This window comes from Idiotropiscis lumnitzeri, chromosome 18 (genome assembly GCF_059441095.1).
Source record: "Idiotropiscis lumnitzeri isolate Australia: NSW breed Sydney's pygmy pipehorse chromosome 18, RoL_Ilum_1.0, whole genome shotgun sequence".
In the NCBI taxonomy this organism is placed as follows: Eukaryota; Metazoa; Chordata; class Actinopteri; order Syngnathiformes; family Syngnathidae; genus Idiotropiscis; species Idiotropiscis lumnitzeri.
The window spans coordinates 7,865,323-7,888,605 of record NC_142408.1 but is presented as its reverse complement, the minus strand read 5'-3'; the positions used below and the strand labels follow the sequence as shown (position 1 = coordinate 7,888,605).

Genomic DNA, 23,283 nt, shown 5'->3' with positions numbered 1-23,283 from the left:
ATTTTTGAAAAAAGTATCCAAATCTCTTGATTGAAGATTTAATAGCGTTTTTAATCATGCGAGATAAAACCATAGCAAAAAAGGATTTGCATTTAATTTCCAGCTTTGGGATCAGAACAGTCTTCAATCATGAATACTGTACAAAACATCAAACATAAAAAATGTTTTCCTTCTGGAAAGAAAATTCCAGGACCAGTGTGTTCACATTAATGTAAATAAACACTTGACAATATTTAGTGTTAATAAAGTCGAAACAACAGTATCCAGTTTCATAAGGACAATCGCTGTTTTGAGTGGGGTAACACTTATCTGATGCAATTCTACCTTAAGCCCCGCCCCCCCAAAAAATATATGTAACAGTTCCAGTGTGACAATATGATGATGATGTAACTATAGCAACACTTCACACAACTAAACATGAATGTGTGGTAAAAGCACTTGCGCACACATCTGAACGATTTAGTAAAGCTATTGAGTTCGAAATTCACCCCATGTGGCAAAAGCGACCGCTCACATCACATTCAATCATAACACGACAATTCAACTTTAAAGACAGCCAAATACATATTCGGCTAGCTCGTACACCTTCGAGAAGTGTCCGAATAAATACTTCTTGCTTTTGAAAGAATAATCGAGAAGTCAATCAAAGCTTTGACGCTGCGTTTGAAACTGCATAGAAAAAAAATGCCAAACTGTATCCACGGCAGTAAGATAAGGCTTTTTTTTTTTTTTTTTTTGCTTGCACGGGAGCATTCTAAATGACCCATGAGCTCCCACATCCATAAAACAAAACGCTTATTACACACGTATGGCTTGACTAAATTGCAGGGGTATCCACACATCCAAAGAAAGAAAAAAAAAATTGACTTCATAAAATGACATTAGCTATATGACAATCTAGCTAAATAAGAAGCATATATACGGTATTGTATCCCAGATTAGAATACGGGTGTGTAGTATTGAATGATTAATGAAGTATTGACAACTACACTTTTTTTCTTGAGGGGATTGACTTAAGTGAAAAAACCGCTGGAATCCACTACTGGTCATTTTATGGCACCCAATTGTCTTTTATACTTATATTCCAATACATCGTGCAGGTTAGTATGGCTTTAAAACTGCATAATAATTCTATACCAAATGGTGATACTCAAAAGGTGGCAAAAAAAGTCATGGATTAAGGCTGAGGGAGTTCCAGCAGGTGGCACTGTGGCTTAAAAAGCTGGTTATGTTCCTTTTCATTATAAACGACTTCTGGTGTTCATGGAAAAGTCTATTTTATATTTAGTAACTTCATTAAGGTGTGTGGAACCTCTTCATGCCTTTCTCTGCTTTGAGCGGCATCCTCCGGGTCCAAGTTCCTAAGAAAACAGTGAAATTCAAGTTCACTTGGTAAGATTTAGGATTTGTTACATAGACTAGTCTCTTCAGTCTGTGAGGCATAATTCATGGTCGTTATAAGAAATTTGACATTTAACTAGCCCACCAGAAGGTAGGACAAGAGCGATTCTTGTTTTTCTAGTATGTAGCCTACTTACAATGTTGGAAGTGAAGATCTGGAAGCACATTAGCAAAAACATGCAATGAGCAAGACAAGAGTGCAGGTAATGTGAATTAAAACCTTTGAACTAAAATAAAATATACGCTGGCAGTGGTTGCGGCAAAACTGCAGCATCAGGCATTACATAAGAAATATGCGAATGTGTGTAAGGTCACTTTCACATGTTTTCGATGCCAATGCTCGTTGCGTGCACGATTGAATGGGATGGACGCTTAGTGTTTGGAGAAGCCCTGCATCATCTCCAAAGGCAGAGGGAAGATGATGGTGGAGTTTTTCTCAGCGGCGATGGTGTTGAGGGTCTGCAGGTAGCGCAGCTGCAGGGCGGACGGAGACTCTGCGATCACCAGCGACGCCTCCTTCAACGCTCTGGAGGCGTTCATCTCGCCCTCTGCGGCAATAACCTAGGAGGGCATGTCAGGATAATTATTGTCCATTTCCACATTCACACTGATTAATTAGGTAAAGCACACAAGATCTATCGCTATTTTCTAGTCGGTCCAGCTTCCATCAGAGGAAAATTACTTTTGATATATAGATCATCTTTTTTTTTTTTTTTTTACACCGCACCAAAACTGGATGACCACAAACCCGGCGGGCATCGTCTGGATTTCCTGCGCATTCTAATTAGCAGACAATGGGAAAGTGTATCAAAAAGGGCCACATAATGAGAAAATGGGTTTGCTTCAGCCTTGACTAACCATGACAAAAATGTCAGAAGTTAAAAAAGTTAAAAAAAAATAAATAAATAAAAATACAAATAACACCTGTGACTGGTCACCAGCCAATCACAAGGTACAAACAGACAAAACAATCAGTCACACTCACAATGGCCACTACGGGTAATTTGTGGGCTGTGCCACGCACCATGTGATTTTCAAACACGCCCAGAACATCAAGTTTTCATAATTATAATGAATAATAATAATAATCATAACAATAGGAACAGAATATGCAATATTGTAATATATTAACATTAAGGAATTAAGTGTTGAGTTCAGCAACAGGTGGAATTTGTTTTTCTGAAACTATAAATTACAACGCATGGTCAAATCTGTACTGAGCAAGGGTCACACTGGAAAAAAAAATATCTACAAAACCTGCTGCTTTTTTTTTTTAAATCAGCTTTAAAAACATGTTTTGGGACACATAACGCCATCTAAGAGTGTGCAGCGTGGGAATTTCACCAGTCAACACAAGTTCGGACATGTTTTAGCTCATCACCAGTCACGTGATCGCTCTTATGTTAGCAGTGTGGCTAACAGTAGCATACCTTGGCTCTGGCCTCCCGGGTGGCTTCAGCCTCGGCCGCCATGGCTCTCTGGAGCTGCAGGGGCAGCTTGACGTCTTTGATCTCCACTCGCTCCACCTTGATACCCCAGTCGTCTGTAGCATCGTCAAGGGTGGACTGACAAGGACCAGGCAGACATTAATTTTGGGTTTTAAGATTGCTGGTTACTGATAAAGTATTTACTTGAATTAAAATAATGTGATCATCTTCTGTGGCAGAGAGAAAAGTTAACAGCCGAATGAGCTATCAATTCCACTGTCTGCCACATGATGGCAGCAGAGGGCAGAGTTTTAAAATCCATTTTCTGAAAACAGGCTTTTTTTTTTCTCAGCAGCGGCAATGTCATATATTGAACTAATGAACAATTGATTGTGGAGCAAAACTATGCCACACTTGAAATTAGCGATTAGGAAAGTCATTTATGGCTCACAAAAATCCACAATCTACTGATCAATCAACTGCCTCTGAAAACAAAACACCCAATTATCCATAGATTGAAGGAAGAATAAATAATCGGATGCAAACGTGCAGCTGTTCTCTTCATGCAGTATTACCTGCGGTTTCTTAGCTTATTCACTTCTCTGCAGTTTTGTTGACTTTCAAATGGACACCTGTAGCTCAATAATGCAACTCAAGAGAACGGTCGCAAGTGAGAGGCCACTTTAATGCTCTGTTCTATTTTCTACAGGCTCCCCGTATTTATCTGTCTGCTATGTGGCTGCAGCAGCTAGTTGGAGAACTCCATCATCACAAGTATGCATCAAGCGCAAGTTATTCTGAGAGCAGGTCTCCGAGCTCCCTTGGCGTGAATTAGCAATGGGCCGTACCAAAGTCCTTGCGTGAACCCTCTGTCAAAATATTACATGTTTGGCTTTGTCTATACGGTACAAGTCATCATTCCGAGTACAATCCGTGAGTACTCAAAGAATGAATACTCATACTGATTTTGGTTTGGGGAAAAAAGTGGTACCGAACATGCAAATCATATATCGTCAATATGCGTGTCAGCGTTTTTTTTTTTCAGCAATCCAAATCGAAAAAAAAAAAAAAAAGTTGAGGATCAATTTACAGTATTTTAAAAACCTGAATGTTGAGAAGGGGAAGGGATTAGAATGAATTTGTGCTTAATATACGATGTCCACAAAGTGAAAGGGCTCTGGTCATTCCAACATTAAAAACTCAAACAGCAACTGACCACAGTGTGTATGCAAACACATTCTAAAATTTGTGCCAGGGGCGGATTTTCCATTCGGCAAAATCTGGCAATTGTCTGGGGCCCGAGAGTTCCAGAGGCCTCCAGAATGTCACATGAGAAATGACGATAAAGTGTTCTTCAAATGAAAGTCATTATATTTGGTTTAGTGAGTTCGTCTTGCCCCCCCCCCCCAAAAAAAAACGATTAGCTGATCAGTGAGCGTATGCTGTTGTTGAAATAGACAATAGGCCTTCAAAAGAAGAGGACTCTCTACCTGCATGCTGTGTGCAATTTCTTCACGGTCCGAAAGGATCTCAGCCAGGTTCTTGGTCCCGAGGACATTCCTCAGCGTGGTCTGGGCCAACAGGCGTGTCGCGGCATCGGCGTTGGTGATGTTGGCCACGGCCAGCGTAGCATTCTGAACCCGGTAGTACACCACACCGTCTACACTCACTGTCACGGAGTCTTTTGTCAAAACCTGCGAGGGTTGGAACGGACCAAACAGCAAATAAGCAGGACCATATTGTTGATTGTGAGATAATCAAGATAATCAACTTTTTTTTTTCATTGTCGCACAACATGATACACAAATAATGGTTTGTCTTCCACATTCTCCAATTATTTTCTAACAGTTATTCAGAGCATATTCCTACTTCGTGTTTATATGTCACATCACAAAAAAGGCAAGAAATTTGATTCCCCTTTTATCTTTTGATTACTTTATGACGCAGAATAACCACACAAAGCAAAGGGAGTGAAAAGACTGAGAGTGTTCTGTTGGTTTCCTGTTTGGAATGACTGCCATCGCATCCATGGTGAGTCACTTCTCATTTTTAGAGCGTTATTGTGCCTGTTTGGAACTCAAAAATTATGATTTGGAAAAATTATTTTGACCACTCCTACTTCACCGATTTACGTCGTTAAAATATTGCGCCTTCATCGATGCACCATCCAGAGGGTATAGCGCATGGTGTAATAAATCACGCTCGTCTGCAACCATGCATTTCAAGTTTATAGTCTTTTACACTCGTGAGATGAATGCCGAATTTTCCAAATGTATTTTGACAGCCTTTGAGTGTGTGCGGATGTATTTGTTTAACGTCAACACAACCGTGCGTGTCATACCTCTTGCGGTGGGATGTCAAAGGTGATGGTGCGCATGTCCACGTTGATAAAGCTGTCAGTGCACGGCAAGATGAAGAACAAACCTGTGGAATCACAAGAATGCAAATAGTCTTCGCAGAGTCGACGTCCGCGGTAAACACAATAATAAGCGGGCGTCTTCACAAATGTTTGAAGCCGGCGGGATGAATGAAATCTTGGTAAGGGGCCAAGGCAAGCAGACTTCATAAGACTGCAGCTGTGCCGACAGTCGGGCAAAGCTGTGAATATTTGCAGCTTTCAGAAGCCCGTTTCAAGTCACAAGCATGCAGCGGGGGCACCAAACAATACTTGGCACGTGGCTGAGTGAAATGCTAGGTATGGAAACATTTAGCATTTATGCATTTTCAATTATGAAAAGTGTGGGGGGGGGGGGGGGTGGGGGGGCTCAGAGCCAACGTAAAAACCAACCAAGGCCAAGTTGAGACTAATCATAAAGGCTCGCGGTGACCTTGATGTGAGAGTGAGTAACATTCCAGTGAGCTAAAATCAATTCCGAAAAGGGACAAATTGGCACAAAATCCAAACAAAACGATGCATATTATGTCGTGTCACAGCCTGATCATGTGACTGAGGTTAAGGGGGCGTTACCAAGTGGCAAATTTCGTTGGGGCGTAAACGCCACAAGACCCACAGGAATATTCGATTTGCTGGCAGGGAGCTATTATTACCCTACGCCGTCACAAATGGCGTCCCATGGCGCGTCAGGGAGTCCAATTTCACCAAGTTTTAAGAGGACACTCCCCCTTTTTTTTTTTTTTTATTGGATGCAGTAAAACAACAAATCAAAGAGTGAGCTATGAGATGTATGCAAATTGTTTCTCGTGGGAGCCTGTATTTTTCCCCTCTACAAATACCTCGTCTTACAGGGGGGCAAAAAAATAGGCAGTCCCATCACTATTTTCAGATTTATTACTGCATCTCGAAGTCAAACAGCACTGGCAGACATATGGCAACACATAAACGAGGCTCCGGTGACACACTTTGAGGAGAGGCATATTGTTGCCATTTGTGATTTGTGCAAAGGGTGTCGAACAATATTCCTTCTTTTTTGTTTGTTTACCTTGTATTATTACTGCTTTTACTGGACAGTTGCTTCCTTTACTATCCTCCTGACAATTCCTGTGTTCATTGGGTACATTTTTATTTTTATACTAAATCGACCCCTCGTTGTGACATTTGTCACATTTACATCATTTTTGTGACTGCAACCCCACTCAAAAATGTGCATGCTTTTGGAATAGGCGCTCCTCTGTCTTAAGATTCACTGCGCTTTCTCTTCTGTCCCATCTTTTATGGGTTGACAACATGACCGTCGGCACATTTCTGTCTGTAACCAGGAAACCGTTGCCACGCGAGCCCATTTATGTCGGAAATTAAATCAACCTGACCTGTGGCGTATGAACAGTTTGCCAAAGATTGAACGCATCAAGCTGGCTTTCCGCCTCTAGTCTGCCGCAGCAACTCCATTGTTTAAATCATGAAGATGTTTTTTTCCCCGGGACTTGCCGTTCATTCATCCCGCAGGACGACTCGAGCTCCCTGCAGCACATCAAGCTGTAAAACAACTGCAAACTCATTCTGTTGCAACTAATTGCTAACTGCAATTCCCCTCACACATGAAGTGCAAATGCCCAGGGATGCCATCTTTTTATGTTAAAATGGCAAAAAAAAATACATTCATGTCTAATATTATGAATAATAATTAATACATGAAAGTATACAAAACTCCCAAGATACAATTAAAATATGCCTTCAAGAGTCAGTGCAGAGGGATGATATCGAAGCAATGGGATTACGGTTTATACTTTGTAATTTCTCTTTTAAATGGTAAGGTTTACCAAAATGTACAATTTCCCTAAATTGTATTTGTGAGCAACCTTTGCAAAAGCGGCTGGTGTTTCTCGTACCTTGGGTGAGAATAGTCAACTAGACAACAAAAATTAACACACCTGGAATCATTAGTTCACTCTGTTACCTATTAGCTCTGGATACTGCGGTATAATACACCAAGATCTTCGCTTTGCAAGCCTTTTTTTTTTTTTTCATTTTTGATGCTTTCAGTCTCGACTCTACAAAAATCCTTACCGGATCGTTTTTAAGCCACCCTGAAACAAAGGCAAGTACAGCTAAGCCGAGCTGGGATTGTGCAAAGGAAAAGTGGCACTATATACCGTGAGGCAAATTCATTATAGCTGTTGTGTCCGTCAAATCACTTTGGAAGCTGTGTCGGAAAAAGTCTCGATACTTCAGAACTGCTAAGTGTTCGGCTGAGAAAAAGTAACAGCTCTCTCGTTTCAAATGAGCTGCACACTTGGTTCTGAAGACCGAACTCGAATAAGTCACGTGACAGCTACAAGAAAGCATGTGAACAAGAGGCTCGATGAGAAACAACAGCAATCGAGAACTCGCTTGAACTCATTGATATTTTCCTGGACTTGTTCGGTTTCCTAAAAAAAAAAAGGTCAAATGACCACAGATGCAAGTGCATAATAATGGACATATTATTTGCTGAAGCCGTGCTATTTACAGGGGATTTTTGCATCAGTTCGTTTTCAGAAAGTGATGAGTTGAGAATCCTGTGCAGCTACGGTTAGCATGACTTCCTGGGTGGGGTGAACTAATAAAAAGTAAGGCTTGGGTCGAATGATTCAAAAATAAATATAAATAAATATATATAGTTATTTATATGTACATAAATAAATATAAATACATAAATAAATAAATAAATATATATATATATATATATATATATATATAAATATAAATATAAATATATATATATGACATAGACACAAAAAATGAAATAAAATTCTCCCATAAAATATGTGTGGAAGTTGTAGTTTCCAACCTGGTCCTTTGGCTCCTCCTCGCAAAAGGCGCCCCAGTCGGAAAATAATGGCTCGCTCGTACTCCTTCACAATCTGTGTGCAGAGGCAGAACACACCCAATCATCTTGTGGAGTAGCTTTTTTTTTTTTTGGGGTGCTCTTAATTGACATCCAACTGACAACCTGTCATTGGATGGGTCTTTTTTGGAAAAAGAATTAAGAGTAGTATATCGATTCACTGCGACAAAGGCTTCCAAGTGATGACAAAAGAGAGCATTAAAAACACTGGCAAAGTCTAAAACGACGGAAACTTTCGTGAAAGATTCAATTGCATGCAGTAAAACAAACGTGACCTTGATGCACATCCAAATGGAGATAGGCAGTGTGACCACCATGAGTAGGAGAGACATCAGCACCAACAACCAGCCACATAAGCCAATGTCAGAATCACCGTTCTCCAGGGCTGGAAAAGAAACATTGACAGACAGCCGTCATTTTCATAATTATGTGGTATTGTACGGGGGCAGGGGTCCTCGGTTTATGGTGGTCCTGTAACACAATAATTCGAGGTTACGGCGTACGGGTCATCACGTGGCAGACAAAGGCACGCTCCAATACCGCCGTGCGTACAGCTTTGCATTTTATTGTTTTAGATTTAGTCTACAAGTGTTTTGCATACAAATAGTTACTCTACTTTTGACATTTTGAAAATTATGAATGGCTTGCGATGTACACGTTTGTGCAGCAGTGAAAAATTATTACGTCACAACACAAGAAGGCTTGCTCACTTACCGTCATTGTTTTATATTTTGCCACCTGCCCTTGACTGAGAATGACGTCATAATGCCAAAAGGCTCAGACGTGTGAAGCCGTGAGCCGTGATTGGTCATTACCAAGGAAGCTACTAGGCTGTGTTCACGCCCAAACTGGAAACCCCACCCACGCGTGCGCGTCAGAATTGTGCTGGACCTGAAGATAGAGCCCTGCGTGTTAAGTATTCGTTCACCGTTTAACGAGCAGGTCTAAAATCAATTTGAATGGGTCACTAATTGCACTAAAAACATCTCAAAGTCCAAAAAAAATGAAAAATCCAATTTGATCATGTTAAATGGAGAGCAGTTATCTTGCGCTTTATCTACGTGTTGGCCAAAGCGCTTCGCAGTTGGTTAAAATTGTTGCCATCCGTGTTGTTTAAGTGTCCTCACCTGACTGACATGGCTCAAACCTGGAAAGTATGCATCAGGCTGGTCATGTGATATGTGTGTGTGTAGTATTGGAGAATTTTTATAGGTTGACGTATTGTACAGATGTCCACTATAACCGCCCGATACCATAAGAATTATGACATTTCAAGGTTATGAACAGCAAGCAATGAACTTGTTTATGCCCTAGAAGTGTTCTTCCGACAAATATTTATTAAGACTTGACTAGTCTGGTCACGTAGATTAGTGATATGGCGCCATTGGAACAGAACTTGCTCATATACCGAGGAACCCCTGCACAGTCAATATATTAACTCACACACGAGCGCACACACAATGATTGTGAAAGGAATTAAAAAAAAAAAATAATAAATCACAGGACTTTTGACTCATGTAATTAGTTCAGCTATTATTGATTTACTATCACCTTGTTTCTGATAAAAGATCACTCACTCTTAATAGTAATTAGGCTGAAAGCTAAGCAGTCATAGCCACTGCCCTACCAAGCAACTTGAATTTCACTTCACAACTTGATGACATGCAATGAGTCAACGGTGATTGGTGATCGGATGCAATACCTTCTACATCATGTAAAGTGCTGGTTGGACCTACAGACAAAGTTCAAGGTCAAACCACCATTGATCCAAATGCACAATAAGAATATATTGTACAGTAAACCCTGGCTATTCATAGGAGGTAGGGACCAAACACTACAGAAGCGTGAAAAACGCAGAGCAACTGAGACCACCCCCCTATTCCTTTTAATAACACCTGGTCAACAATTTTTTTTACTACATTTTTTTTAAATCAGAGATGCAAGTTAACATTTCTAGATTATGTTCTTGCACTAATTCTGACCCATTTTTTTCCCTCTAGAACATCAGGTTTTCATAATATAACAATAATATAATATGCGATATAGTAATATGTATGAATTAGCAGCAAATATTTTTTAAACGAGAGGACACGTAAAGCCATCTCTGATTCAAATTTGCTACTGTTGACCAGTGGCACAAACAATGATGACAAAACAAGTTTAATGTCATTTGAAACTCATCTTAAATTACCCACACAGATTAATGCCTTATTTATAATTTAGAAAAAAATAAATAAATAAAAATACACCGGAAAGGCATGTTTACTCATGCACAAAACGCTGCCAAACATCTACTAATAACCCAGGCTAAACATAACTCCTTCCCAAAACACAAAGATGATCTCGCAGCCGACATTCATCACACCAACATACTTTCATAACACAATTACTACTTTCCCATTAGCCACGGCTTTGAGACCATCTCGCGGAGTTTTTCAGCGAATAGCTGATAGGTTCTGTTAAGATATGTTCTCAAATAGTTCTATTGACTTGTTACGGTAATGCATGCATGTAAACTTTGATAATTAAATTCTTTTAGACAATACGTGTTTTGAGGAGCACCACTGCCACTCCCAACAGGTTGCACAGAAAATACAAAAACGTCCATTCGTGAATAAGCGGGGTTCACTGTACTGTATATCTAAAGGAAGTCAACCTATCCTCGATGATCTTGGCATCATGCATACGTCCAAATGAGATCAGAAATGATGACCTGTTGAACTTGGAAATGATGCGAAATTAAAAAACAAACAAAAAAAACAAACAGGTTGCTACGTCTCAACTACAAAATCTATGGACCATTCATTCGGTGTGAAGTTTGATTCATCCATTCACTCCTTAACTCACTCACTCGAAGCTATTTTTGTTTAATATTTAACTAAGGACAAAATGTGACATAGCAGTTTGTACTTGCATTTAGTGGTTGATTAGTTCCATTGAATCAGAGTACATTACGTGTGCGTAGTTAACTTTCACGCAACGCTGCTAGCGTGCAAATGGGAGGGGCTAGCCTTCGTTAGCTTGGCTTTTGCTAGCTTCGGGAAAACCTCATTCTGAAAGTGAATCTTTTTTTTTTTCATGACTCTCACACTAGTTGGCGAGAGGCAAGGCTTTGAGATATATTGTAAGTAATCGCTATTTAGCTTTTCTGCACTTGCAAATCTACACCGTGACGCTTCAGCTGCATTAAACACGAGCAGAATTCATTCCGTTACCTGATTGACGTTCTCGCCTTTTTTCAGCTTTCAAAGACAACTCTTCGGTTTCCATTGTGAATTATAAAAATCTTTGCAGGAACAGGACAGAAGAGAATTGTACACAACACGGGCGGTGGTTTCACACACGAATAATTGTTTGCCCCTCACGCAGACTAGAAGGCGCGGTGACGCGCTACTTTACGTCATCGCCAAATATAAATAAATAATGCCACCTGCACAAAACACAATATATTAAGATAATGAGCACTTTGGAAACACACTGAATCTTCACCTTCTTAAAATTTTTGACTTTACTTATAACCTCAAGGATTCCATTTTAATAGCGTTAAAAAAATCTCCCAGCAATTGTTTTAGCCACCATGTTAACATGACGTAAGATTATGTCACAATATATTATCCGCATTAGCAGCTCATTTCTTATGACAGGTTAAAAATATAGCTGTGGCTTTATGGTATTGTGATTCATGGGTTTAAGGAGCAAAATCCAATCCAAGATAAACTGCCTGAAAGTCAAAGTTCAGGAAAAATATTTATGAATCCTCATTTCTTGACTCACCCCTTTTCGTCTTTCAGTTTAATAATTGTACTGACTGAGTTCCAACAAAAAATACATTTTGTGATTTTCCTGGCAGACTGATAAAGGCTATGCATTTATGAGAGGTTCAGAACTCCATCCCATCTAATCCTCTTTAATTATGATGGGGGAGAAGCGGGGTGTGTGATTAATTACTACGCATCTAAAAGCCCTCAAATGAGATCAATGCATTGGATTGAGTGAATCATGTGATAGGTTAAACTATTTTACATGCACGCTATCCAACATTTTTTTGCCAATCCTAAAAGGGTACTTTGCCTTCCTCATTGTCGCTCCATGTACACCATATTATGCACTGTATCTCTTTTCACGGTCACGTGTCCAGTGCTCTCTTTGCTTTCTTGGAAAGAATCCAAGTCTCTTTCCGTGATGAACTGCGGGGAACAGTAGAATCAATTAGGAAACAGAGAGTCTGAGCCGTCCCCTCAGATCTGTCTAAGATTGGTTTGTTACATCACACTGGAACCGTTTCCTATTGACACCAGAATATTCATACTGTTCTTTTACTTGACATGAGATAATATATACTTTTAAAACGTTAGACTCAAGACATGCTTGATTTTACTAGGTTGAACATTTTGGAGGACGTTTAGCCACTAGAGGTCATAAAAGAGGAGCCAGTAAGGTTCCTTCCTAAAGATATCCACGGCACAGCTAAGTAGAGAGTAAGTGATGATCAATGCAATTTCGGTGCAGTGACAACAGGAAGCCCCCAAAATAGCTTTGTTTTATATATTTAAAAAAAATGCTTTTATAGTACAGTACAATCTGCATATATAACAGAAGGGGGTTGAGTTTTATTACATGTGAAAGATAACTGCACATCATGTTTAAAGTAACAACCCGTGATGCTACTATGTAGAGGCATGAGTGGGTAAATAAAAGTCACTTTGAGATTACAGATGGCACAAAAAATGCTGTCAATAACATTGACATGAGTGCATGAAAAATCCCTCAGAGTGAACATCTCTCACGGTAGGAAAGATTTACATAGGAGTTTAAAGGCCTTTGTCACGTTGCAGCGGAAACGTTCGTCAACCGGTCGCAATATGTTTTCAAGAACTTTGTCCCTGTGGAAATACTACAATTGTTGCACAAATGTGTTATGAGAAACGGTTGTGACTCAACAAAATACAGGCCATGAGAACAATCAGAAGTTGATTTTGAAGAACGTGTCATTTCCTTTTCTCTCTGGATGTTGGGTGGAGGCATATTCTGTTCTGTAATTGTTTTGGAGCACGGTACATCCTGTCTCGAGGACAGGGAGACGTAAAAAGTGAGGAAAGAGGCCTGCAAATACAAAAATGTGGAGGCTGAACCGCTGCCTGGAGAGATAGTGGAATTTTTTTGTTGTTGTTGTTTTTAACTTAATTTTGTCATTTATGCTCTGAATAATTAAGTTCAAAAACTGCACCAAAAACTTTGTAAGTGTTGAAGCTGGACTAATTTGCTGATTTTTTTTTGCTGAAAGCGTACACTATAAAGTGTGTACACCAGAATTGGCGAGTCGTGTAGCAATTGATACAACAAACTAGGTGGCGATGTTTTATGCTGCATGATAATGCCTTCGTGCAACTAAAAAATGTTGCCATAATTTCATGACAATTAGGTGGTGCGTATTATCTTAATTTAACGATGCACAAATAAAACAAAACTTTTAAAGTAAAATGGAATACGTACATGCAAGTGCCACCTTAAATATGATCACTCAAACATAATGAATTTTATTCAGATGTACTTCAAAATGGGTCTGTAGAGCTTTGCCCGAGTTGAATCACTATTTTTTCGAATTTATGTCATTTCAATTAATATTCAATGGGGCAATAGTAAATGAACAAGCACAACCGTTTTTGTTTTATGTGTTATATTACTAATGTAAACATATTCTTTTATCACAATAAAGAGCCTCAGACAAGCATGTGAATATTTTATTATTGGGTACAATTATTTTCTATTTGTATTTAAAAGGAGTGGCTGTAAAAAAAATAAATTTAGCAACTGCAGTATTCTCTCTGCTGACTTGTGAAGTGAAAACAGACATATTTCCATTCTGTGGAGCTTTCTGAATTATTATTCCTGAAGGTGGTTGCCCCTCACCGTTTTAAATCTCCTTTATTACAATATAGAAGTGTATCATATTGCAACAGTCACAGCTTGAAGGATTTATCAACTTCGGATGAGGGAGCAAGTAGGGTCAATTATAAAATCACACCTGAGTTTTGATCGGTTGCACAGTTCCACAGAATCAAGTGCAACATTGTGAGGGAATTATCTATTTGCATTATTATAGACAACACCAGATTATCCCGGAGAAGTCTGCAAATAAGCCAAGCCATATGTCATTTTATTCCAGAAGTTGACAGCCAAGATGGAGGTCACAGAGGTCAGGGCGAAGAAAAAGGCGCAAACTTGTAAAGCCCGTCAATCTGTTTTCAAATTACGGCGGTGACAGCGCGCGAGGTGTTGTTTCCGTGTATTATGGTAATGTCATAGCCGAGGCAGGCCTCGGCGTCTCTGCGGCGCCCGCTCGTTCGCAGGTAACGCGCTAGCCACGTTTGGCATTCTGCTCCACTTCTCCCACTGAAATGAGTTCTCCCTCTCGCTGGAAACTTACAGAGGATGCAGCGCCCACACAGCTGTTCTCCCCTGAGCTGGCGTACATAAAACATAAAAGGTAAGCCTATATGAAAAATGCACAGAGCGCTGGAATATAATGTGCTTGATACCCGACTGCTGTCGGGCAGGAGGGAGATAAAGAGAAAGGCCTGCCCTGGATAGATTCCTTTTTTTTTTTTTTTTTTTTTTGCCAAATTCGTTTGACTGCAGACTTGGATGGCTGCCTGTGCAAACATTTACTCACCGTGCTCAATCCGTGGATCACATTACAAAGATTGATTGTTCACTTGCCTCTCACCCTCCACTGTTTCATTGGCCAATATGAAATTAAATGGGATTCTTCAAAGAGGAGGAGAGGGGGGGGGGAGAGTCGGGTCGCTCTGCATAGAGTAAGTGACTTTGCCTCTCAAGCAGATGTGAACAAGCAGATTGTGTGCGCGTGTGCGTGGAGAAAATGCCTCCATTGTTCTTGTGCATTTGAGATGAAGCGAAATTTTGCATACAAGGCAGCCAAAACAAATCCACAATGATTGTCGCGGTTGAAAGAGTGGCACGTTGTAAATTCGCACAGCGGCCGCATGAACTTGCAAGGCAATTAATTTGTGACACACAGGTGTCTCGCTACCTGGTGCCCGATTGAAAATGCGCACAAAAGCAAAATTTCCCACTTTTTTTTTTTTTTTGCTTTCTCCAAAACAGCTCAGTGGGTTTTACTGCTCCCCACAGTGGTGCGAAAGCATGGCTCATCATTTCAGCTCTGGCAATTGCCAGATATTTTCTCACTTGTTTTTAGGGGACCTCTGGGTACCAGCCAGTCTCACAAAAAAAAAAAAAAAAATTGGAACAGGAGAGGAAATTGACAACCCAAGGCCGGCTCGCCCGTTAGGCGACATAAACAAATGTTTATAACTCCGCAGAATCTGGAGGGGCACCAAAAATTTGACGTCAATATTATTCGATTCAAACAAATTACTACTTTCCATCCACCCATCCGTCCGTTATCTGAACTGCTTATCCCCGCTAAGGTCGCCGGCGTGCTGGAGTTTCAAGTCAAAAGGAATGAGGGGTAGTTTGAAATGAATATAAACATGTAAATAAGCAAAGTGGAGCAAATCACCTGCGTTGAATTAACTCTTGGGTGGCATGGCACAATTTGAAATAAACACGTCTTTAAAAAAGGAATATTTCATAGCAAAGGGCAAGAATAACACGTAAAAATACATTCATTATTTAGTGTTTGACTAAAAAGAGGAAATAACTGATCGCCTCGTTTGTTGTCAAGAAAAGTCGAAAATAAGTAAATTTAAGGCTGTTATAATAAAAGTTGTCTTGTGTTTCAGTTCCTATTTACACTTTAAAATAACGTCTTTTTTTGGGGGGGGTAGATTTTTCTCAAAAGACCTAAATCTAATTCAAATGCAAATGACAATCCTCTTAATGCACCGAACTGCATGAGATTTATGTAAGGAATACAACTTTTTGATGAGCTGTCAAACTACTGGTTGCTAAAATAAAAAGAGACAAAAGAATGCTCGCTCAAAAGTAAAATCTTCTGTGGATGAATGATTCGCTTTCAAGACGGGAAGCTGCACATATTTATACGAACTTTGCAAGTAATTCTGCAAATGGAACAGTTAGCGTGGATTCAAATTGATACCAAATTATACGACTGCTTGCTCTCTGTGGAGAGAAGGGCAAGTTTATTGCTGTGACCACGGCGAAATTCGTAAAACATGTCAAAGCGACCCAAATTGTTGAAGAAAAAAGAGGCGCGAAGAAAGAGAGGAGGGAAAATTGGAGAAAGTCAAAAGTTGCTGCTCCTTTTAATTTGTATTGCAAGGACTGAAAAAGTTTTTGTTGAATTGACTCCATTTTATTTTGTCAAGTCGTTCCACGAAATAAAATCATCTGCATCCAGGTAAAATCTTTTAAATTAGGTTTACTTAAAAAAAAAAATCTGGATCTAGATGATTTCAGCCACAGGTGTGCCGCCACTTAAAAGGAAATTAAGTCAATTCAACGAAAAACTATTTAAAATTAAGTTTCGTTGCAACAATATCAATGTCACGTTTAGTATTTTAAATTGTGCGGTACTAACAGATAATTGTCAAAGGATATAGAATCGCACGCAAGGCGCCACATTGGCTCGCGCCATCTCTGCGACAACCCATAACAAAGCAAACGGACGTGACGCGAACGATAAATTCAAGGAGACCTGCAGCTTTTCCGAGCAAGTACACTAGTCAAAGGAAATCGATCAGACAACACGTCATTTTGTGCAACAAGTGAAAATGTATCATTCGTGCTTTAATCAATACAAGAAGGCTACAAAATAAATAAATAAAAGAGCAGAGGCAGTTGGCAAACTGGCCGGCTGGAAAAAAAGAGCCAAGACCAGGTGTTTTGACCTTGAAGACTCCGGGTCAACACAAAGGATGGCGGGCTTTCTTCTCGGCGAGAAGCTTTCGAAAAGAAAAAAAAAAAAAATCCCAAACCGCTCCCGGTGAGGCCGAGAGCAAGAGAATCTTAGCCCCTCCCTCACCTCCGCTGCCGCATCACCTCCTCCATCCATTCCATTTCCCTTTCTGTGTCTTCCTCCCATCATCATTTTCCTCACCCTCGCCCCCTCACATCGTTAGCATTTAGATAGTTGAGAGCAGAGGAGCTTGGGTAATAGGCTTTTCCCTCCCCGCCGTCCCTCCTTGCTCAAATCAGCTGAAGTAAGAGGGATTAAATCAAAAGAACAACAATGATGATGAGAGCGAGTGCGAATGAAAGAAAAGGAGCGATGGTGGTGGTGGTGGTGGGGGGGGGGGGGGCGTTGCTGGTGCATAACGCTTGATCGGGCTGTGAGCTCATTAACCCGGGCCTTGACTGAATTGATGTTAGAGGTGATTGGAGATTATCACATTTAGGAGATACTTCTCCCCCCAATACGCTCCCTTCCCCCCCCCTCCTCCATGCTTTTCTTTCTCTCAATTTCATCCAGGTCAGCTGTCCCCTCCCCTGCTTCCATCCCAGGGGTGCAAGTGAGAGGGGGATCCAGGCGCATAGCATCAACGCCAGCTCCTGTGTTCGCTTGATCTCCTAATTCTGCTTCATTTAAACTTCATCAACTCTTCCACTGGACCGGAAGCGGAGAAGAATGAGAACAGCTTGGCTGGAAACAGCTTTTTCTCCCCTGCTCCTCTTTTGTTGTGTGTGATCTGATATGATACCCCAAAGCAGCTGGAGTCACGGGCGCCATCCATCACGCACACACACACACACCAACACACACACGGTAAAGCCAACCAAACTAAAGTAAAGAGTCATGCTTTTATAAAAGCAAGGAAGTCTAAAAGTTGCTTGAGAGTAACTTTCTTGAAAGCGTTCAACTATCGGAACAATTCTAATTCTAAAACAATTGCACTGGTGCGTTCCAGCCCAATGAATGTCTTAACAAGGAACGTCCTAATGCTCAGTTTTGTTGAACTCTGATGTCGGGTAGTCATGAAACAATATTTCTATCACTGTGGTTGCAGTTTGCAGTGGTAATGTCATCATGCTGAGAGACGGAAATGACGCCCGGATCCGTGTTACGCACATCTGCAAATAACATCTGCAACAATAAACATGAAGGATTTTCCAAAAGTGGCATCGATTTTCGATTTTTTTGGGGTTGAAGAATGATGGACTTAACCATTGGAGAAAGAAAAATGATTTATTTATTTATTTTTGTTTTTATTCTGCCATTGAAACAAATTTATTTCACCACACAATAATGGTCTTTTGTTATATTACATCTATAACATAAATTGTCTGAAGGAGTATAACTTCATCACCATGCATATGACGGACGTTTTCCACTTTTTTCTACGGGATTTAAAGGCGATCATTTTCATGTTAAAACAATATGTTTGGCTTCCGCAAAGAGCATAACAAGACGAACAAATTACTTTGGGTTCAAATCACACTTTGTAGGTAGACTGGAAATGTTTTGATTGAATTTACTCAATTTTATTTCATCGCGTAGTTGCACAAAATAAAATAATCTGAATCTAGATACCTTTTTTTTAACTATTCATCTACTCAAAAAATTTAATTGAGTAGCGTACTTTAAAAAAATTATTTGGATCCAGATATTATTTTTCCCAACCACTTGACGAAATAAACAGTAGTCAATTCATCACACCATTTTTTTTTCAGTGTATGCGTGGCTTCTTTTTAAATCACAAATTTTGAACTTTTTTTATTGATGTATCTTCTTACAGTATTGATCATTATGTAGTTAGTAACTAAGATTTTTATTCTTGACACGCGTTGATATTTTGAATGCAGAATCCAAATTTTTCACATTTTTAACGTGATCATTTTTGGTGACGTGAAAACTTTGGCTTCCCGATTCCGACACGCAAAACAATTACTTTTATTTCATTTTTCTTTTGGCTCAGCTATACCGAATATGTAACACCTCTGAAACATTTCAGTGATATAAAATGTTAGACATTACTTATAATAGAGTTTTGAAGAATTGGCCTTTTACGGGTTATTAGCACACACAAATGCACGGAAAGATCACTAATCCGGACGCCTTGGACACCACGCATATATTTCCCTCCTCCCTTCACTTAGGATATTTAGCATGCCCCCTCGGCTGAGGCAGAAAATGAGATTACTGTATTTAAATGACTATGGTAATCGAGAGCATGCTGCCGAGCCCCTGTCGAATAAAGGATTTCTCCTGTGCTCATTGTGAGCAGTTTTGCAAAGTACTATCGTCTCGCTCCTGCTCACAATGGGGATGTCATTTAAAAGACATTTCTCTTTCTTTTCCTCCCCCCTTGTTCCTCGTCAGACCCATGTACCAGTCCCCAGGAGGCCCCAGTAGCCGAGTGCGTGTGCATGTGTCGACCTCGCGGAGCCGCCAGTCCAGACATACGGAGAATATTCTTCATTCAAAGCCGCTTCAGAGTGATTGGACACGGTCAGGCTGTTTTGGAAGCCATAATCCAATCTATGATTTTAATGAAGTGTACTCTCCAAGCATCAACACCACGTGTCCACTGGAGAATGTCAAGGCCAGGTGGCCAGGAGGCGGAGTGTTTTTTAGCTGCCAGGATCCTTGCATCCATCCACATAACCTCCCATCCATCCTTCAATGTATCCAGCCGTAGTTATGGTTTCCTTCAGACTGTGAACCCAAATGTATGATCGCCGCATATTACAAATACACAAATTCATGAATAGCTTCTTTTGTATTTAAAGAATATTATTTATACGCAATATACAATTTGAAGTTGAAGAAAAATGAAGGGCCCGTAAAAAGATTTGGCGGGCCGGCTCTGGCCCCTAAGCCTTGGGTTTGACACCTGAGATCTACAATATGGATTCTTTCCATTCACAGATTGGTACATTCCTTGATCCAGCTACCTTAGATATCAATTAATTCACCAGAGCTTCAGTCTAAACGAAGACAGATCGTAGAAGTGGCCATCGTTTAAAGACGACTGCAAGAGCTCACCAATGTTGGCTAAAGATTCACAGACAACTCTGGTGCATGCGAACATCTGTGTTGACCAGTCTTTGATGAGGGGAAAACATTAAACAAGAGAAGGGTTCGTGGGAGGACACTAGTGCCGGAAAATAAAACTGCAGTTGTAGGTTTGATGTTTGTAAAAGAACACCTGGATAATTCAGCAGCGCTACCGGCAAAGTTTAGTTGTTTGGAAGGAACACACAACATTTTGTGTGTGTGTGTGTGGGGGGGGGGGCACATCATTGAAAACTCATCCCAAATGTGAACTTAAAAGGGGCGGGAATTAAAGTTTGTGACTGCTTTACTACGTCTGGGCCTGGACGTGTCGCAATGATTGACAGGGAAATGAATTTCTAAGCCTGTTAAGGCATTTTGCAAAATTATTTAATAACTTCTGTCCCCCAATTGGAGCTGAACAGAGTCCTGACCTGATTGAGATGCTGTGGCATGATTTCATGAGTGTGATTCATACAAGATAACCCGATAATTTGAAGATGTTTCATCAAAAAGAATCATCCAATTCCTCCGGACCAAAGTCCATGATAGAAAGCCAATTCATGCAAAATGAAACTAATCATATTTCAGAGAGCTGTTCAGCGATTTAAGAAAAAAAAAAAAAGTGCACCGTGTACCCGAGGATGACGCGATGCCGACTGTGAGCTCTGATGATGCTTTTCCTTCCGTCTGCATCACAGCGCACTTCATCATCGGTGGGTTTTTCACTCATCCAAACACAACCCACTCTTGCCTCTCCAGACCCCTGCCGCAAGGCTGATCTATTGGTTTTCAGCAGCGCACCGAGCTATAAATCACGGGAATGGGGACCGTCGATGATTAGGTTACGGGTGCAGGGAGAGAGGGAGAGAAGAAAAAGGGGACATAATGGAGGAGGGGTGAAGGTGGGCCCGGCAACCTGGTGCACAGCAGACAGGTTACTGATGGTGTTTGTTTCTCTCAGGCATGTACCTGCACAGGGGGGGGGGCACAATCTCCTGGGTGTTACATAAAGGAGCTATGGCTCTGCCGGGACCTGAGGATACATAAAGCGAGCTGGAATTACCTTGCTACTGTGAGATATACAGTATGTACTGTATGAATGCAGCATTGCTTATTCTGGCCCATAATGTCAGTGGTCCCCCTGAGAGGAAGAAAAAGAGGGAGGAGCAGAGGGGAGCCCGTGAGAGGAGAAAATATTGTAGTGCAATTAAAACTTCATTTGTTGAAAGTGTAGACGTTAGCCTCATTTAAGCTTCGGTGGAAGAGTGTTTTTTAGAAAAAAAATACAGAAATGATTCATAAACTGTATTCGTTTGCAGCTAAGATAAATTCCATGGTATGACACACCTTGTTTTGGAAATTCTGCCCCCTGTCAATTATTGATACCGGCCTTCCAATCCGATTCGCTACTTACGGAGCGGGATGTCTATTTGTCTGGAAGTTGACCTTAATGCCTCATTGGCAGCGATTTGCTAGTGGAGACCCCATCGGCATGACACTTTCCCTCAGGTAACAAATCTCCCACAATGCACCCGGCTGCCAAATCTTCAGCCGAGAAGTCAACTAACACAAACATGAGCGGGGATGATAATGAACACGCTTCATGTGCGCGACTGAGAGCAGGATATGCCGCAAGCACCCCACCCTTCCAGACACACACACTCTCATATTGTACGATTCCGTTTTACTTGTTCGCCCATTTAATGGCTGCTCTGTGTTACTGTATGTTTCATCAGCGTCAGGGTGGCAGGTGGGAGGGATCCTTCCTTTGGAGGAGCGGAGAGGGGCTTTGTTTGCTTTAGTTTACATGCTCGCTGGTTGTTTGTTGCATGTTGGCGCGCCAGCTCTCTGCTGTCAGCCTCCGTATCAGCGAGTCTGACAGCTCCGCGGCCATGTTTTGAAGGGAGAGGAGGAATTAAAAGATAAGAGAATTGCCGAAAAGAAGATAGGAAGCAGGTGGTTGAACCTCACCTGCTGAACAGATTGCTCCTGGGTTGAAGTTGAGGATGAGGCTACATAAGGCATCTTTAGAGCTAATGTGGGTGATTGTCTTCGTTTTCTGGGGTGCAGCCTGCGGGGAGGTAGGCCGGGGATTACAGGGATGATCCTGCCATTCAAACTAGCTCAAAACAGAGCCTGCGCTTCCCTCCCCAAACCCTGCTAATTCCCTTTTGATGAGGCGTGCTAAATAAATCCTATTTCCACGCCTTTATTCCCAACCGACTCCTGGAGCGGAGATCAGGGGGACGCAGATTTTACAGGCTTCTTCCGCCATTTGGGACCGACCCACAATGGAGCCGAGTCGCTATGGCGGCCCGCTCCGTCCGCTCGGCCTCATTATGCTCTCGCAGACCCCGCATGCCAACTCCAGCGGAGTGACATATTTACACATGCGCTTTTTCACAAATGTGCCATCATGGCTTTGTGCAATCGCTGGGACAAATGCAGGACATCATGTCATGTACTTCAAATTTGTTGCCGCCGATACCCCAGGTGTGTGCGCACCGTACATCTCCCGACTGTCCTGTCGGCCCTTCCGCTCTCACATGCTGAGCCCCCTGCGCTCGCCTATGACGCTAACAAGCTCCTCCGTCTCTTTTGCTCGGTCTACAGCAGGGCCCTGTTATTAATGGGGACCAGCTGGGAGCGGTGCAGGTACATGCGCAGCCAGACAAAGGCCCATATATAATCATAAAGTCATAACAAACGACCTGATGTAAATGAGGATAGAAACGTTGGGATGGAAAGAGTAAGGCCGTGGCTCTGGAGGTGAAGTGGAAAAAAAAAAAAGAAGCTAATCATTGTCCTGTGACATCGAAATGGCTTGTGCCCACTTAGCCGGCTGGCAAGGGACCTTTGACCTCCCTCTGGACACGGCGGACGCGGGGTCAAGCCTCCTCGACATCTCATTTCTCTGCCGATGGGGCGGTTAGGCTGAGAAAAATGCCGCGTGTGTACGTGTCCAGGCAAACAAAAGACCAATTTCAAGACACTCTGCGACGATGGCTTGGCTTCTTTGACATATGGCGACGCTATATTGCAGTCTTTACAAGCTGACAGCTTGCATATTCAGTGAGAAAAAAACTTTTTTTTTTTTTTTGTATAATGAAATGATCATGATGTTAAAAGTACAGGCAAGGAGGATCACAGCTTGCTCATCTGCAGTGTCTGCATTGGTGAGGCTTATCAAGACACATGCTACCAATTAGCTGGGCTTCTTCATGTA

The 23,283-nt window shown here is 41.2% G+C and overlaps 1 protein-coding gene across 4 annotated transcripts; it reads right to left on the bottom strand.

The window, feature by feature from the left end:
* Nucleotides 1-30: 30 nt before the first annotated feature.
* Nucleotides 31-11,493, bottom strand: stom (stomatin). 4 transcript variants are annotated; one of them, XM_088280656.1, is made up of 9 exons: nucleotides 11,329-11,466; nucleotides 10,770-10,826; nucleotides 9,816-9,845; nucleotides 8,389-8,498; nucleotides 8,057-8,129; nucleotides 5,170-5,252; nucleotides 4,319-4,522; nucleotides 2,832-2,966; nucleotides 31-1,962 (listed from the first exon to the last, which is right to left on the bottom strand). In XM_088280656.1, exons 2-9 carry the CDS (start codon nucleotides 10,792-10,794, stop codon nucleotides 1,774-1,776), a joined length of 849 nt encoding a protein of 282 aa, XP_088136782.1. In that variant the 5' UTR covers nucleotides 10,795-10,826; nucleotides 11,329-11,466; the 3' UTR covers nucleotides 31-1,773. The 4 variants fall into 4 exon arrangements, with proteins under 4 accessions (XP_088136782.1, XP_088136781.1, XP_088136779.1 ...); XM_088280655.1 differs by having other exon boundaries at nucleotides 10,770-10,834; nucleotides 11,329-11,461; XM_088280653.1 differs by lacking the exon at nucleotides 10,770-10,826 and having other exon boundaries at nucleotides 11,329-11,493.
* Between the last annotated feature and the right edge of the window lie 11,790 nt (nucleotides 11,494-23,283).